Source organism: Taudactylus pleione, unplaced genomic scaffold (genome assembly GCF_031769625.1).
Source record: "Taudactylus pleione unplaced genomic scaffold, aTauple2 ptg000190l, whole genome shotgun sequence".
NCBI classification, from domain to species: domain Eukaryota; kingdom Metazoa; phylum Chordata; class Amphibia; order Anura; family Myobatrachidae; genus Taudactylus; species Taudactylus pleione.
Window position 1 is genome coordinate 7,744,130 of NW_028284592.1, and position 18,022 is coordinate 7,762,151.

The 18,022-nt window shown below is 40.3% G+C and overlaps 1 protein-coding gene across 4 annotated transcripts in view; it reads left to right on the forward strand.

Annotated features, from left to right (window-relative positions):
* PIP5K1B (phosphatidylinositol-4-phosphate 5-kinase type 1 beta) overlaps window positions 1-18,022 on the forward strand; it is a 159,560-nt gene that overhangs the window by 66,205 nt on the left and 75,333 nt on the right. For all 4 annotated transcript variants that reach the window (XM_088476651.1, XM_088476650.1, XM_088476652.1 and 1 more), the window contains one exon: window positions 10,515-10,645. In XM_088476651.1, the coding sequence (XP_088332777.1) occupies window positions 10,515-10,645 (131 nt within the window). The remainder of the gene's footprint in view (window positions 1-10,514; window positions 10,646-18,022) is intronic.

The following is an 18,022-nucleotide window of genomic DNA, read 5'->3' on the forward strand; positions in this document are numbered from 1 at the left end:
AAACCATTATGTTCTAACAGCTAGTAAATCAAATATTAATTATAACTGATCATTTTGTATACTGCAGCTATTCAATTATTTATTACATATTGTTTATTTTTTAAATACCTGATTTCCTAATTGTTATATTTAATAACAGTAATTTACTCTGGGTCGAAAAGCTGGGTCATGTTGCAATAACTTCGGGTGACTGGAAAAGATCAAAAATATCTCTTTTAAATGCATAAGATCACAAAAGCTTGTTATATGGAAGGGTAGCTAGGGTAGGTGGGCTTTGCATAATGGATGCAAATGGAACAATAACAGCAGAGGTGCTTAGATTAAAATAAATAACCTGTGGCACGGCACCTTAGCAAGGGAATGGCTCACTACATGGACTTCCCTTATGTTTCCCAGGGACGATGCCTGAAATGGATTAAGACAATAGCTTGCACCTAGTATACAAACGTGTCCTCATACACTTTTGCCATAGTTGCGACAATCAGCCTTTCTTGGCGCGGGAGGTCCCCTGCAAGCTAGGTGTATGAGGACACATCTGTATATAAGGTAAAAATGTTAATATTTGTCATAGATATGGGATTTTTTTTTCATGTTAGAAGATTCATTTTCAGATTAGATCAATTTATATATCAAGCAAAACTAAAATAGTAAGATACAAAGGATGTGGTAAGTCTGCTTATGCAATTTATATGTACAGCTTATAACCATATCCCTAATGACAGCATGTATATCAGGACAGAACTGTGTGAGAACCAAGAAACCGCAAACAGGCCTCTCAGTCCAGTATCTGTAATGGAGAACAGCGGTATTCTATTTTTTTCCTTAGGTTAATTTCATGTTTTTAAAGCAGTGCTACCAATACTAAAAAAAATCAATTTAATATAGAGACATCACTGCTTTTCCACTAGAAAAAAATATTTCACATACAAATAAACACAACCTCATTAACATAATGAAAGATTATTTCTTCTTAAATAACAGTGCAATGCTTATACACTAGCTTCTGCAATGTGTTCTGTTTTCCCAAACGGCCAGTTATAGAACTGAGTTATTGTTCATTGCAATAACTCAGTTCCATAACATTAATATACAGAATACTTATTATTTTTCAGTCTATCCTACCATATCTCCATTTTCTTCCCTGCAGAGTCGCCTAGGTTTTGAATTTTTCATGCTCATGTTTTGCTCCTTTGAAATCGCACAGTTCTTTGAACGTGAAGATTTTTTCCAACAGGCCACGCTTAAATATTATCAGCAAAAATATGATTTTCTTGAATAGTTTATGACAAATTCAACAATAACTCTAATTACAATGTAATTTTTTAAAACTGCTTGACTTGGATTATGTATGTTTTAAATGGTTTGAAAAACCTTATTCTAGTCTGCAAATGTTTAAATTGAGAAAACAGTCTGAGTGATTATTTTCTGTATTTTCTGGCTCCCTGATATATTCATCTAGAAATCTATGCATAGATGGAGACAATGGGCCTCATTCAGAGGCGGTCGGAGGATGCAAGCGGTCGCTCAGAAACTGGGCGGCCACTTGCATCCTGACCGCCCACCTCTGTTGGGGTCGTTAGGCTGTGGGTTAACACCCACAGCTCTAACGACCGCTCGGGTGATGGTCGCGATGGAGACCATCGCGACCATCAGGGCTTACGACGAGACCCTAGGGTAGGGTCTCACTTGTCGTAAGCCCCGGAGAGCTTCTGGCTCTGTCAGAGCCGGAAGCTCTCCACTGACATCACTAGTGATGTCAGTGGGGCCTCCCCCAAACGGCAGAGCCCCCTTTGGAAAGAGACCCGCTACGACCGGCGCTGTCGGTCGTAGCGGGTCTCACGCATGCGCGCGAGGGAGCCGGCTCCCTCGTGCGCATGCGCACTGGCAAAACATCGAGGCGGCCGTGCGGTCGTAGACCGTACGGTCGCCTCTGAATAAGGTCCAATGTACTATGTTGGGTCTGGAGAGAGTGCAGTGAGAACCACTAGTCTATACAAGACATTTGTCATTGATCATCCACTTCCAAGAGAGCAATGGGAAGGGTTACAAGCATACTTGCCTACCCTCCCGGGACTGCCTGGAGCCTCCCGAAAATCGGGTGCTGCTCCCGGCAGCCTGTAAAGGTAGGCAAGTCCCCCGGAAGTTTCTTTGTTAAAGAAAGTAATAACATAAAATTCACCTTTTTACCCTTAAAAAATTGAAAGCTTTACCTTCGATTGAAGAGTATAGAGACCCTTGTGGAAAAGTGCTGTAAGACAGAATATACAGAAAAGATTAACGTAAAATGGTAGGTGAGGTGAGGCCCAGCTTTATATGACATACAACTTTTCTCATGGATAGCAAGTTGGAAAATAATATTCTTGAACCATTCATATCAGAGTTCCCATTTAACCACCATAGCCCATTGTTTATGTGAGCATGTACTCCCTGTAACTTATTCTGGAATAGTCTGCTCTCTGTGAAAGTGATGGGGGGATATTCCACTCTTTTATACAGTAATCCTTCTGTCATAGTAGTACTGTAAGTGTTATATGCCAATGCATTATGTATGGTCAGAGCCACAGAAAAGGCAGATAGTCACCTTTAGCTCCAACAAGTGCTGCCCATCAGAACAAGGGAAATCAGTATACTGTATACTGTTACATATGTCATTTTACGTATTCTTTATCTCATCACTTATAAGTTTAATAGCATTACACAGATTACCTATATAGTGCATCTATAGAAACATAATGCAAACATAGCAAAAACAGGATGATGTTCCAATCTTTAAAACAAATATAGCTCTGCTATAGTGTCCATAAAATATAACTTTTATTCAATATGCATAAAAAAGGGGTGTGGTCACATGTCACGGGGATGAGGCCACACATCATGGGAACGAGGCTATACCTCATGGAGGCATGTCATGGAGTGTGGCCTCACGACACACCGTCATCTCTCTGCATGAAAGCTGAGCAGAGCACCTGGAGGCATTTGCCAGAAGTGCCAGATAGCCTGTCCGGCCCTGATGAAAAGCAAATCCAAATATTTATTTAGCTCATATGTGTAGTGATGATAAGAGATGGACTTTCATTTGCTAGGTTGTTGTAATATATATATTTTTATTGTATTGCCCATAGGGGCGTACTAATGCCCGAGGGGGCCTGTGTGCAGCGGGCCTCCTCCTCTGAGAAGCTCCCCAAGCTCTGCGTTGTAACTGTGCCAACAAGCGTGTCCCTCTTGTTGGCACAGTTACAATGCAGAGCTTTGTTCCCAGTGATATTCTGGGAACAAAGCTCTCCATCTTCACAGTGATATTCTGAAAGAGTGCACAGGATTTGGCACAGTGGGAAGATGGTGCCGCACATAAGGGACCCGCTTGCCGGTACAAGCTAAGTATACTATGCATGCAGGGTGTACACCGCACACCCTGCATCCATTATAAATTCGCCTATGATTGCCCATATAAGCCAACTTTAAAACCTCCCATTTGGAAGATCAAGGAGGAGAAGTGGTAGGGGCAGGGAGTGGGTCCATGAAGACACACCCAAGCATTAATCACGTCCTCAACCTGTTCAGACCACCTCCTTCACTGGGGAAGCCTGCGGAAACCTGGAGGCTGCTTACTCTACTTTGAAAGTAGCCAAGTATGCTATAGACATTAGGGAACATCAGGAATGAATACAGAGAAGTACACTTTACTTGAATTCTTCCCATAATTACTTTTACGTAGAAAGCGTTGCCCCACTGAGTATTCATTGTCCCAAGTATACTAATATATGTAGCTATAAGGCCAGGAGCCTTGGAATGGCTTTTATTCTCAATCAATCTAACTCATGTGCTAACAACCTCACAAGTTCATTTGGGAGTAGGGTCATTTCATTAAAATAAATAATATAATTTTTATTATTGTATCACATGTACACCAATCTTGCGCCTCTCTTTTTTCGACAAGTATCCATCACATGATCAGGAGCCATGCCAGTCTCCCATATCAAAAATGCTTGGGACCAGGGGTATTTTGATTATAGAAATATTCCATATTTTGGAATATTTGCATACCATAATGAGATATCTTGGGAATGGGACCCAAATCTAAACACAGAATGCATTTATGTTTCATATACAGCTAATACACACAGTCTGCAGGTACATGTGTACAATATTTTCAATAATTTTGTGGCTCAAACAAAGTTTGCGTACATACTGTCATGAAATTCATTTATATTTCATATACACCTTATACACAGAGCCTGAAGGTATGGTTATACAATATATATAATAATTCTGAGCCTTAAACAAAGTTTGTGTACATTGAACCATCAAAAAACAAAGGTTTCACTATCTCAGTTATGCTGAAAAAAATCCGTATTTCGGAATATTCCGTATTTCGGCATATTTGGATATGGGAGACTCAACCCGTACTGTTGTACTGTTCTTATAAGCATACATTTAAGATATTGTTTCAGTGGTCTAACAGGTCAGAATTCCATAATTGGGAATTTGTATCATTGAATATTGTTACCAGGCTACAAACTTTTGCATATTACATTATTCTTTTGAATGTAAATGTAATTTATCTAGTAACAGGTATACATATTTCAAGGTAAAGATAAAAAAGTATTATCTTTACATGAATTTGCTTTTTTTACTGTCTAATAATAATAATAAAAAGCAAAAAAGTCTAAAATACATTTTCTGCTTACCTTAACATATTTTTGAAGTATTTAAATAAAAAAAAGATGTTAGTTGCTGTAGGTAAGTTTGAAATTGCAACTCATTGTAATATTTGACATCCAATAAAAATCATTTTTGTTAGAAATATGGTATTTGAATAGGAGGTAATTCAATAGAATTTGACAGCTTATTGCCAGTGGAACAGTGCTGTGCATTTCATGTCATTATTGCCATGTATTTCCCAGCACCTTACTGATAAACAAGAATGCACACACATTTTTCACTTATCAGACTTACATTTATGGGTAAATTTACTCAAGGTTGATTTAGATCTATTTAAAATCGAAATAAAATTGATCAAGCCTACAAAATCCGCATATTTATCATCGGGTTTCAACTTCAATTGACCATTAGTAAATTTATCCCTAAATGTAAGTTTGGGAAGTGGTAAATGTGTGTGCATTCTTGTTAATCAGTATGGAATCAGTATAGAATATACAAGACAAATAATGACATGAAATACACAGCACTGTTCCACTAGCAATTTAAAATCCATCTAAATTGACCTTTAGTAAATTTGCTATTAATGCACACTAGAATTTTTGAACACCTGTCTGGAAATCCTTGGAGTCAAAAACACACAGAGAAACTCTGCATTTACATTGCCTGTTGTAGGCAAATCGGGTGTATAAATGGGTATTTCAAAACAACCATGTGATTACATTTAGAGCGTGGGCTGTGCTGTATACACCATAGCTTTGCCTGCACTGCAAAAAGGCTTTATGGAGTACTGTGAATAAAGTGCTGACAATACAGATGAACGTCCATAGTGAATTCTAGATGGACATGGACACAGCACGTCCTATTGTTTTTTTTGTCATCCAGGAGTTCATTTTGATCACTTGTTTGTACCACCACTATGTTCTTCATAGGGTTTATTGAGCCCTCTTTCTAGTGCCAGTTTAACTTAATTTGCCAAGCAGCACGTATCACTAAAGTTCATGCACAGGGAAAGTGCCTGTGTGGATGAGTCCTTATATAGACCATCACTAATATTGAGATTGATTTCTATTTCCTGGCATAAACATATTGCATCATTTATCTTACATGCTACCTTATTCATAGTGCACAAAAAGATTATGTTAATGAATATAATTGCAACAATGTAATACAGTATAACCAAAAATACAGTTTCTAATATCCAGAAACAAAACAACTTTACTCACAGCGGCTCTTATGATTTAAGGTGCACATCCACTAGACGATATTAATGAGCGATTGAACGATAACGATATCGTTATTCAATCGCTCATTAATCGTGCATGAATCGTCCACTAAAATGTCGGAAACGACCAGCGTAGCGCGCTCCTGCTGGTCATTTCTGACATCAATCATCGGCTCAGTGGCGTAACTATAAATTTTGCTCCCCCATGCCAAAAAAGTTTCAGGCGCCCCCCCCCCCCCTCCCCACACCCAAAGATCAAACACACCCAAAGACTACTTTTAAGGTATGTGGTTACATGATACAGCAACGTGCCTTACACATTATGACACACTAAGTAATGACACTTATAACACAGTGTGCCACACCGGAATGCCTCTTACAACACATTATGCCACACTGGAGTGCCCCTTACAACACATTATGCCACACAGCAATGCCCCTTACACATCCCACACAATAATGCCACATATAACACATAATGACATACAGTGAAGCACTTATAACAAATTTATGCCATGCTGTAATGCCCCTATTTCACATTATGCCACACTGTAATGCCACATACAACACATTATGCCACACAGTAATGCCCCTTACACATTATGCCACACAGTAATGCCCCTAATAGCACATTGTGCACACAGTAATGCCAAATACACATTATGCCAAATAGTAATGCCCATTACATCCCACCCTGTCAGATCTACTTCACCAACCCTCCTTTCTGCTCCTGCCAGTCCGTCACCTCAGCTCAAGACAGGTTGCACAGTTTTTATGTCCGCGTAGAACCAGATTATTGGGAACATAGTTTATAACCTGTAAACTGTGTATCAAATTAGTGCCCCTTATACAGTGCCCCCTGTAGTTGTGCCCCAAAATGCAATGCCCCCTATACTAGTGCCCCTTATGCAATGCCCTCTGTAGTAGTGCCCCTTATGCAATGCCCCCTGTAGTAGTGCCCCTTTTGCAATGTCCCCTGTAGTAGTGCCCATTATGCAATGTCCCCTGTAGTAGTGCCCATTATGCAATGCCCCCTGTAGTAGTGCCCCTTATGCAATGTCCCCTGTAGTAGTGCCCATTATGCAATGTCCCCTGTAGTAGTGCCCATTATGCAATGCCCCCTGTAGTAGTGCCCCAGGTCATTACGTCACTCCCATTGTGCTCTGCGGGACCCGGAAGACGGAGCTCACTCCTGAGCTCCGTCCTCGGCGTTCGCTCCTCGGCACTATGGGAGTGACGTCATTACGTCACTCCCATAGTGCCCTGCGGGACCCGGAAGACGGAGGGAGCTCCGTCCTCCGGCTGCCGCCGGGGGTTTGAATTGGAGCCGGGCGCCCGCTGGTAACACACTCAGCGGGTGCCCGGCAGATGGAGGGTGCAGGGGGTGCGACCGCACCCCCTGCACCCTCCGTAGTTACTACTACTGCCCCCGTCGCCCCCAAGCTACCCAGCGCCTCCAAGCCACCGCGGGGGCTGCGGGGGCAGTAGTTACTCCACTGCATCGGCTGAACATGCCGGTCAATCTGCCGATAATGACAGATTGGCCATGTCGGGGATGATGGAGTGTGCCTACACTGAACAACTAATCATTCAGTGTAGGCACTGCAGGGGATGGGGAACGACGGTAAGATTATGAATTGTAATCGTACTGTCTTTCCCTAGTCGCCTAGTAGATGTGCAGCTTAAGAAATAACAAAGGCATTTATACGAGAGTTGCTATCTAGAAATATACTTGTAATTTCAAATAGCAATAAATATGTGGAGATCATCTAGTCTCAGGGTTCTTTTATTTTATTCCTTGTATATATCTGCAGCTTATATGTTTCAGCAAAACTTATGTAATGTCATTGCTTATATTGGTAATGTATATATATATATATATATATATATATATATATATTGTTTCATCTCTCCACTCTACTCACAGGAAAAGATGCAGGAAGGGGCCAGTTAGCAACTGTGTTACCATGTATTGGGGTAATATTGGCTCAGTGGGTAGCATTCTGACCAGCGGTCTGTCCTTGTAGCATTTGCATGTTCTCCTTCTGTTTCTATTAATTTCCTCTCATTGTCCAAAACATGGCAGGTTGTTAGCACCTGACATTATTAGTCTGTGTATATATGTGAATTTAGAATGTAAGCTCCATGGGTCAGGGACTGATGTGATTGATTCCATATCCTTTGTACACCACATCATAATATGAATGGCCCAAATACAAATCAAGAGAAGTTTCTTGTGGAAACACCTTTTCAATTAAGAGATCTTGGATTCTTAGTACAAAGGATCTTGCATTACACAGCTGTATACTGCAAATGCACATGTCAGAAGTTATTACTATAACCACAATCATCAAGAATATCATCACCACTGTTATAGGTAGTTGCTTCTTTGTATACAAACATGCACTGCTATTAGTAATGGACACAAATCATATGTTGGTGTGAAATGATAAAGTCATAATCATTGTAATTATCATGTGCATTATCACTATCTCTGTGAACTGTTTCATATTTGTGACCTGCATTGTCCTTTGTGACTTGCTAAAGGTTATAGAAAATGATATAAGGAATTAATGGTGAGGATTATGTTAAAAGTCAGATCTTCGGTGACTGGTTTTCTTCCATTGGATTAGCTTGTCTTGTTTCCAAACACCAGGCAATAACATCTGCATTATGTCAACAAACAACACTGTATAGGAGAATAATCATGTTGTTACAAGTAGTCACCTCCATAACTACCTGTACATGGAACCATGATATGGGAATAAAGGGGTCTATGTATTAAACCTTGGATCAAGATAAAGCGGACAGAGATAAAGTACCAACCAATCAGCTCCTGACTGTCATTTTTCAAACACAGCCTCTAAACTGACAGCTAGGAGCTGTTTGGTTGGTACTTTATCTCCGTTCACTTTATCTCTCTCCAAGGTTTAGTACATAGTCATATACAGTACTTCACAAGGTAACACTAATACACAAGTGTCTGTTAAGATTTGGGGCTGTTAAACGTTTAGGTTTAGTATGAAAATTGTTCTACACAATTGATACTATATAAATTATATAGCATATAGCAATAATAATGTATCCTCAGGCTTTAGGATTAGCTTGATCCTATTGTAATAACAGGGGACTTGCAGTGTGTGCTTGTCTTATTTATTTTTCACTAGCCTGTTCATATATTGAGATTACACTTCCCCAGGAAGGATACAGTAGATTCGATGTCTCGACTTTAAAATGAGACTTGAAGGATTAGTACAATAATCCTCTCAAGGTTTAATTCACTTTTGCTCAAATCATCTCTGGCTTTTATTTTTAGGCCTTGTCAGTTTGTCGTTCCCTTTCCCATACTGCAGGTCCTTTTTCACGTCTCATAATATCATATTTTCCCTTCAATCTGCCAACTAAACACATACCTTCACTGTAATTGCATTTAGTTATTATTTTATGGGGGTTGCAATGTTGACCACACATGCTAATGGCAGATAACGGGCAGTTGGCTCAGTGTTCCAGCATGTGTGATAAAATATGTCCAATGCCCGATAATAAGTAATTATTGGGCATGTTTGGTAAATGTGGTCGGGAGTCTGTGCCTACAGTAATTTTCTAACCACACTAACGTGCCCCAGTCAGTTGTGTTTCACCAAGCTGAACATTGGTTCTTTTACTGGGCGATCATGCCTATTGCAAGATTGGTTCTATCTTTGCATAATGAATCATAGATCTTAAGGAACTCCAATGTTAAGGACAAATACTGTTTTTCTTTTTCTGTGTCTGTTACTTCCTATCCATGCCTCTTGGTTGCTGGGTTTGGCAATATTTTGATTGAAGCTTTTAGTTATTTACCAAGCCAGGGTTTATAAAATCGTACAAAAGGTTATTGAAAATAAGGGAGTATCTATGTTAAGAACACATATCAATTCCAATTAATTTGCCAATATTTCAAACAGAAACCATGCAATGTGTTAACAAGTAATATATTTGCAAAGTAAAGCTTCCAGTATACCTACCTTGTTCACTATGTAGCTAGCACTGCACCTGGCTCCTGCATTAGGGCTATCTCCATATTAACGGGCTCTGACCTCTTTTTCCCTCCATGCTCTGTGCTCTCTAAACTGTAATTCCTCTCGACAAACAATTACGATTGACTTCTAAGCCAATAAGTGGATAGCGCTACAAAAGTCATATAAAGCTACTCATCAGACATTGCTGTGAAGAGAAACTGGAGATCAAATAAACAGTATTAAATGAAAGGAGGCACCTAATTCCGTTCACCCTATGTGAAAAGCATATGAGTTAGTTGGGGGAGGAGTAATAACTATACTTAGATGCTAATGGAAGTGTCAGGGAGCCCTTATCACAATCTTCTTGCACAGAATAGAAAGGAAAAGGAAAAGGTTAGTGGAGACTTTAAAAAAAAAAAAAAAAAACATTCATTTTCAGCATTTGCCTTTTTATGGGTTACAATACAGATAGAGTAAAAAATAGCAATTTACACTACATATGTCCTCAATTTATTATGAAAAGGTAGTTTTTTTGACCGGTGCGGTGATAATTCCTTCCTCCCTTCCCTTATCATTGAACTATATCAATAGTTTGTTTGAAAATGTCTTATATATTTGTGTTCTTGCAGACAGCATCATCAGCGATTAAAGGCACCATTCAACTGGGAATAGGCTACACAGTTGGTAATCTTACATCCAAGCCTGACAGAGATGTGCTTATGCAAGACTTTTATGTAGTCGAGAGCGTCTTTTTACCAAGGTAAGGACATACTGGTAGCTTTAGATATACTAGATTTTATGTAGAAATGTATGGAAAATAAAACACATACATATAGGAACATGCGATTACGCACACGCACATTGTGTCATTTTGTACTCTTTGATGTAGAGCATTGCTTATCAGTTGTAAGTGTAAGTACATTACCTACTAAAACTTACCTTAGTACATATTGATGTCAGACTGGGTTGCTTCAGAGTCGTTTTATTATTTCATAATCCGCAGAAGACATAATTTGTGGTGAGAGTGCTGCAGCCTTTGAATGTAATGAAGCAATAGAGATAATCCTGTTAAAGGAAAATGTAAAATAAAAGCCAGTTACTCTCAGCTGTTATTCAGTATAACAATGACAACAGATTTATATTTAAACACGCTTTCTCACTTTACACATAATTCTGTATCATGTGACACGTAATGGAAGACTAAATACTTACAAGTATAGTCTAAATATTAATAAAAATATAATTATCCTGTACTAAACATGAGAGGATTTAGATATATAACTAAACACTATGTGGTACCATGACGCATACTTAAATAAACTGCACTATGGAAGGTGGAAAGAAGCTTAATTTAGCAGCATATCTCATTGCACTAGCATAAGCTTGCGTGTTCTCTTCTATAAGGCCAAGAGAGAATGTAGATGTATGCTGTCTTGTGATCTACATAAATGACTATTATTACCGAAGAGAAAAAATGATTTCAAGTAGATTGTGTGTCTATGTGTGTGTGAACATATATGTCATTAAATCAGTGTGTTGTGATGGTTAATTGTCCAGGCGACTGTGCTGATTCATTCAATATGCAACACTTGTACAGTATATCTGTATCTGTGTGCAACTGAGTCTGTGGGGTCTATTTACTAAGCAGTGTTAGGAGAAGTGAAAAGTAATAAGGTACCAGCCAATCAGCTCCCAACTGTCATTTTTCAAACACAGCCTGTGAGATGGCAGTTAGGAGCTGATTGGCTGGCACCTTATCACTTTTCACTCTTCACTTTTCACTTCTCCAAACACTGCTTAGTAAATAGACCCCTGTAAATAAAACTGGAGTGGAAAAAAGCTGCGACCGCTGCATTATAGCACTTCACCTGCTGATTCAGAGACTCAGGTGCACACAGATATACAAGTGTCACATATCAAATTAATCAGCACAGTATCCTGTTACGTCCCTGTCCCATCGCATTGTGACTTAGACGCATTGTCGTGAAAGAAAAAGGAGCAGAAAGGCCGCTTGGCTCTAGCAGAGTGCAGGCGCGCCATGAGCGTCTGTTTGGCGTGACTGCAGCAAAGACGAGGGAGGACACATCTGTAAGTTGTCATTATTGACAAATTTCTCATGTATCATATTGACCATGCATTTTTAGGCAATTTTGAATGATCTTCTTAACAATAACACAACAATGTAATTATTTTGTAAATGTATTCTGGTGCTTTAAATAATAAAACCATGTTTAAAAAATAATCAAATTAGGTGGGTGACCTTACATGTTCATAGACAACCCTTAGCATTCTCTAAGTTTGCAGAAATAATCTCTGCAATGTTTGGCAAAGGCTACAATATCGGAACAAGTATGTACTGTAGTGGGTATATCTGAGGCTTTGGCAGGATAAAAGTAATTCATTTGTGAAGATATTAGTAAGTCTACAAAAAGGGAGGCACGGTCTATGTACTGTATATATAACAACATATTTAAAACCTGCCCAATGTTATTATTAATTTTGTTTATTTATATAGTGGCACCAATTACGCAACATTACACACACACAACAAATGATTAACCTACCAGTATGTGGTGTTTTTTTTGAAGTGTGAGGATATCTGTAAAAAAAAGATGACAATGTAGAATCCTTATGGATAGCTATATATGGTGTAAAAGGCACTAGTGAAATTTTGTTTAGGTTAAGGTTTGTTTTTAGCCGCTTACCTCAAATGTATTGAAATTCAATTATTATCACTGATTGAAAGAAAAGAATAATGTGATCCTCCTCATTGATTACTCTATTTAGTTGGTACAGTAATGAGGGTCTGGTATATTTTGTCGGCATGATTAGAATGTAGACAAAATGTCCCTGATGATCTACTGGTGACTTACCTGGTACCGCGGCTCCAGTGGTGTCTTCCGGGTATGGTGGTGATGTCAGAATGTGTAAGTATGATAAGTATGACTAACCCTAACCCTCCCCCTAGTGCCTAAGCTCCTCTCCCATAGCCTAAACCTAACCTTCCTCCTAGTGCCTAACTCTAACCTTCCCTCTCCCGTAGCCTAACCCTAATCCTCCTCCTAGTGCCTAACTCTAGCCTCCCCTCTCGTAGCCTAACCCTATCCTCCCCTACTCAGTGCCTGACTCTAACCTCCCTTCTCATAGCCTAACTGTAACACTCCCCCTAGTGCCTAACCCTAACCTCCCCTCTCGTAGCCTAACCCTATCCTCCCCTACCCAGTGCCTGACCCTCACAGTGCCTGACCCTAGCCTCCCTTCTCATAGAGTAACTGTAACACTCCCCCTAGTGCCTAACCCTAACCCTCCGCTGCCGGCCCATGAAGAATGTCGGCATTTCAAGTTAAATTGTGAACATGTCGACAGTCTGCAGATGTCGACATGTTCAATGTCAACATTTCAGCCATGTCAACATCGGAACTGTCAACATAATGAATGTCGACATTGTGAATATTGATATTATGAGTATATCCCAATTAGTGGTTCTGGAAAAGGAAGCTGCATTTCACCTATATTAATACACTACTACTTTATTATTTTTATTATTATGCTTTATTTATATGGCGCCACAAGGTGTTCGTAAGTGGCAGAAGACCCAACTAAATAGGTATCACGCTAAGCTTGATCCTGGCCTTGGTGCTATCAGATACAAAAGCTAATAGGCTTGATGCAGAGTTGGACCTACATCTTTTTTTCTTTTGTTTTATGGGGAAGTGAAGGAAAGGGTTGGGCAAGCTTTTGCCGAGTCCAGTAATCGTGTTAATGTAATTGGGAGTTAATCAGAGGTGGACTCAGCATAGATATGCCTGTTAGGAGGCATATTTTTGTGGATGCTCGTCTCCTGATGCTAAGATTTATGCTGTCAATGCTGAGCATCAGCATTCCTTTACCAAGTTTAAAAGAAAAGTAACATAAATAAAACATTAAAACAACGTGCCCCCCCCCCCCCCCCCTTTAATGCAAGCATCGGCAGTGATATTCTGGGCTAGTTGCTGCTAATGCGGGAGGATCCTAGAAAAAATTGCAATTAGCACCAGGCTATGACAGTCTGAAAACACAGGGCCTATGGAAATCGCATCCCCATTCCAAAAAATATAGCTCCATGCTGCTAGCACTGGGGCTCCTCCCAATACCCAAGGGTTGTCGATGTTTAGATAATAGTTAAATAAAAAAATGTTTGCATTTGGCAGTACAGCAAGCTCTGACAACGATGAATTGCTGGTAACTGTTGAACTACTTGTGCCACATGTGCTGGTATTTAGGGCTTCCTGAGACCTTTGGTGCCACATAAAAAAAGGGCTATAAAAAAACAGCGTGAAAATATCCTTTATTTAAATAAAGATTCCCCCAAATTAGTGAAAATATATTGTTCACTAATTTATTAATCAATTAAATCTATAGAGTTATTCTACTTTCTTCCAGCTTTTTATTCAAAGAGAAGTAAAAAATATATATAGATGATGCTCATCTGTTTTCTGTGATTCTCACCATGACAACTAGCAAGGAGGCTTGTCCGCGGCTAACCCATACTAGTTGCTTCGCTCTGATTGGTCAGAGCATAAGAAAGCCACTCTAATGAGTTAGTAGTAGAAGGCCCCACGTGGGGTTTAGCTGCAATTAACCTCATTGTCATTGATAAATTGTACATTGTATACATTGGGATAACAAAGACTGAACCTGTGAAATGTATTGCAAATGATTGCATATCTATTCCAGACATTTTTCTCTAATACATACATAAATAATAAAAATTAACACCAGATGAAATTTCATGTAAATAAATAGAAGATTATAATCGAGGACGTGGTTATAACTATGGCCCTCATTCAGAGCCACTCGCTAGCGGCAGTACGCTCGTTCCGAGCGATGTTCGCACATCTGCGCATGCGTACGGTTTTTAGTACACATGCGTGAACCAGTCAGTGCGGCTGAAAATCGTTTGTACGCAATATAGCGAGTGCCTGCTATTTTGAGTGACAGAATGAGGCGTATGTGGGTGGTAACAGGGGAAGGTGCTTGAAAACAGGGAGTGGAGATCAGAACGCAGGCGTGCTTAAAGGTCAAAACGGGCGTTTTATGGGTGTGCATAATTAATATAGCAGCGTCATTCACCACGTCACTTGTTTTTTTTTAACTCAGAACTGCTCGCAAAATAGCGGTTGAAAAAACCAACCACAAGAATAGCGAGCAGTTCATACGCTGGTCGATGTACTCGATTAATCTAATAAATAGCGGACATGACGTATGGTGCGAGCGGCCAGGGGGCGTTTTTAACAAAAAAACGAGCGTATGTTTTGCTCGCTCGTTCAGACTTAGAGGTGTGAACAGACTGCAATGTGCGAACGGATCATTTGAATAGCCACCCCTTGTTTTTGAACGAACGCAAATAGCGAACGGCTCTGAATGAGGGCCTATGTTAGTTGCGTAGTAAATAGAACACACTTGCACAAAACTTAAGATGGAAAATTGTAATCTTGTGAGCAGTTACCTCTTACCTCTTTGTCTGTCAGGTTATAATTACTTTTCCTAGATTTACAGATACACATGCACCACGTGGAAAATGTTCCTTTTATCATGAATCACAATATATAGCTACAAACAACAAATAGCATTAAAGCATACCTCTCAACCCTCCCGATTTCAGCAGAATAGTCCTGATTTGAGGGGATTGTCCCATAAATAGCACAGGCAAATGCAGGGGGGGGTTTCCGTCTGCCTGGAAATCCCCCTCCCCAGCCCACACCATGACCACAATAGAAATAGTAATATAATAGATTGTTACTAGTGCTCTCAGTATCACAAATTAAATTAGCACCACCTGTGGATCTTTTAACATGCATCAGCCAGTAATAAATAACCTGTGCACCAACTAGAAGATCTGGAAAACATGCACTGTTAGAGATGCACTGCTAGAGAGCCCAATATGTACATATACAGTATGTCCAGGGCAGTGCTAGGTTCTTCTGATGCTCCTCCAGGCTCCCGGACTTGCTCCAATAGTCTGGAATGGTGCCCACATCTAAAATAAATACATTCAGCTCAGGCAGGATGGCCTACTGGCGCATCTAATGGCTTACTGTGATCACTGGTCCTGTATATGTTGGAATTAATACACACAATACACTTTGTATGATGCTTATTACAGCTGGTTAAGTACTAATTCTGCCCTATTGACAGGCCACACTCGCTCCAATATTAAACATTTTGAAACCCCCCTCTGGAAATCCTGCGTTTGCCACTGAATAGCGTGGGTAGTTCCCCCCCCTCCTGACAGCAATGTGCACATCCGGACATGATGATGATGTCCCTAAATTTCTGGACTTTTAATATATATTGTTTCTTAATTATTGGCTGTTATAGCAAAGGTCTCCCTGTCCACTCCGTAAGAGGTTTCCAGTGACTTTTAGCTATAGTGACCTTTGTCTTCCACAAAAATAGAATCCAAAATTATATATATGTATATTCTCTCCAAGATTTGCTTCTTGCAGACACAAAGTCACAAGAAGCAGTTAAGTTGGCAGATGGAAAATAGTAGTTAGGCATGCCAAGAGCAAGGTGACTCACATTATAAAAATAAATATTAGATAAGGATTGGCATTTATTTCCAGTGCTTTATTATTATACATCAAAACATGAGCATTAACAATCAATCTGGTTTGGAATCTTTCACGTGTTATCTCTTAACATTGGAACACAGTTAAAATCCGATCTGGTGCCATCTAGCGAAAGCAGGCTTTACTATCTTGTACCGTAAGACTCGTATCCTCCATTTAGCTTTACTTAAAGTAGGAAAAGACACCACCACTCGGAGTTATGAATGTTATTATGTAAACAAGTGCACTGATCCCTTGACATAGGTGCAGCAAGCACCGGAACGGCTGCTGTCAGATTCTATATCACTGTGGCACGGGCTGGTTCAGATGAGTAATCTTTTATATTCTGTGATGTAAAATAAAGGGCCTTTTTTACAGCATTTATTTGTGTGCTGGTTTCAAGCTGGATATCTATCTTGTTGTGGTGAAGATGAGATTTATTTAAACCATGCACCCTGCTGCAGTAAAGATTTAAGCTGGGTACACACTGGAGCGATGTCGACACGATATGTAGTTTCTGGACGAATCGGAATGACATATTGGCCGTATCGCTCAGTGTATACAGCCAAAATGCGAGCTCCCGCGGATGCTTGCGACATCGCCAAGTCGGCCGTGCTGCACGTCCAATCGGACGATATCGCAAGCGGCCCCGTTGAGGGTAATGAAGGACGGAACAAGGTATCGTTCCGTCGTTCATTACCTTGTTCTAATGTGTACCCATTATTCGATATGTTGGCCCGTACACATCACTCAGTGGGGGAGATGTATTATAGCAGCACTTAACGTGCAGCTATAACGCTTCCTGCTTCGCCTCTTTACCGAGGCGAAGCAGGAAGCACTAACGATGAGATGTATTAACATCTCATCGGCCGGAGCGGGGGAGTGATAACTCCCCCCTCCGGCGATCCCTGCTAGAGCACACAGCACATCAGCCTAGTGCTGATGTGCTGTGTCTCACTCCCGGCCGGCTCCACTGAGCATGCGCGGAATCTCGCAAATGTATCGCGAGATCCTGCGTGCAGCCCTGGAGCCGGCAGCCACTGCAGCAGGGACAGCACTGTCCCTGCTGTGGGGATAGGGCATTGCCAGGCTGTAGCTGTCGATAGCAACAGCTACAGTGGGCGGAACGGTCAGGCGAACTGACTGTTCATACATTGCCCAGGCTATCGGTGCTGCTATCTTGTAGCTATCATTTACCTCCAAATCCCTGATCATACAACGGGGAGAAGCGGTATCAGCGCACATAACGTGCACTGATGCCGCTTCGATGCTACATACATCTACCCCATTGTGTACCCCGGGTACACATCGCTCAGTGTGTACCCAACTTTGCTCTTGTCGTGGACAAAAGTAAATCTTTACAGAAACGTTGGCAAACAGGAGTGTGTAGCTTTATTTTTTATGCAAGGTCTCTTTATATTTCATACACCTGCATGGCATATGGTGGAAGGCAATCTGGCAAGTTTTTTGTTTTCAAGCTGATTTGAGTGCTGGATTACTGCTGTTGACATAATTTATATTTATAAATCTATCTATATAATAAT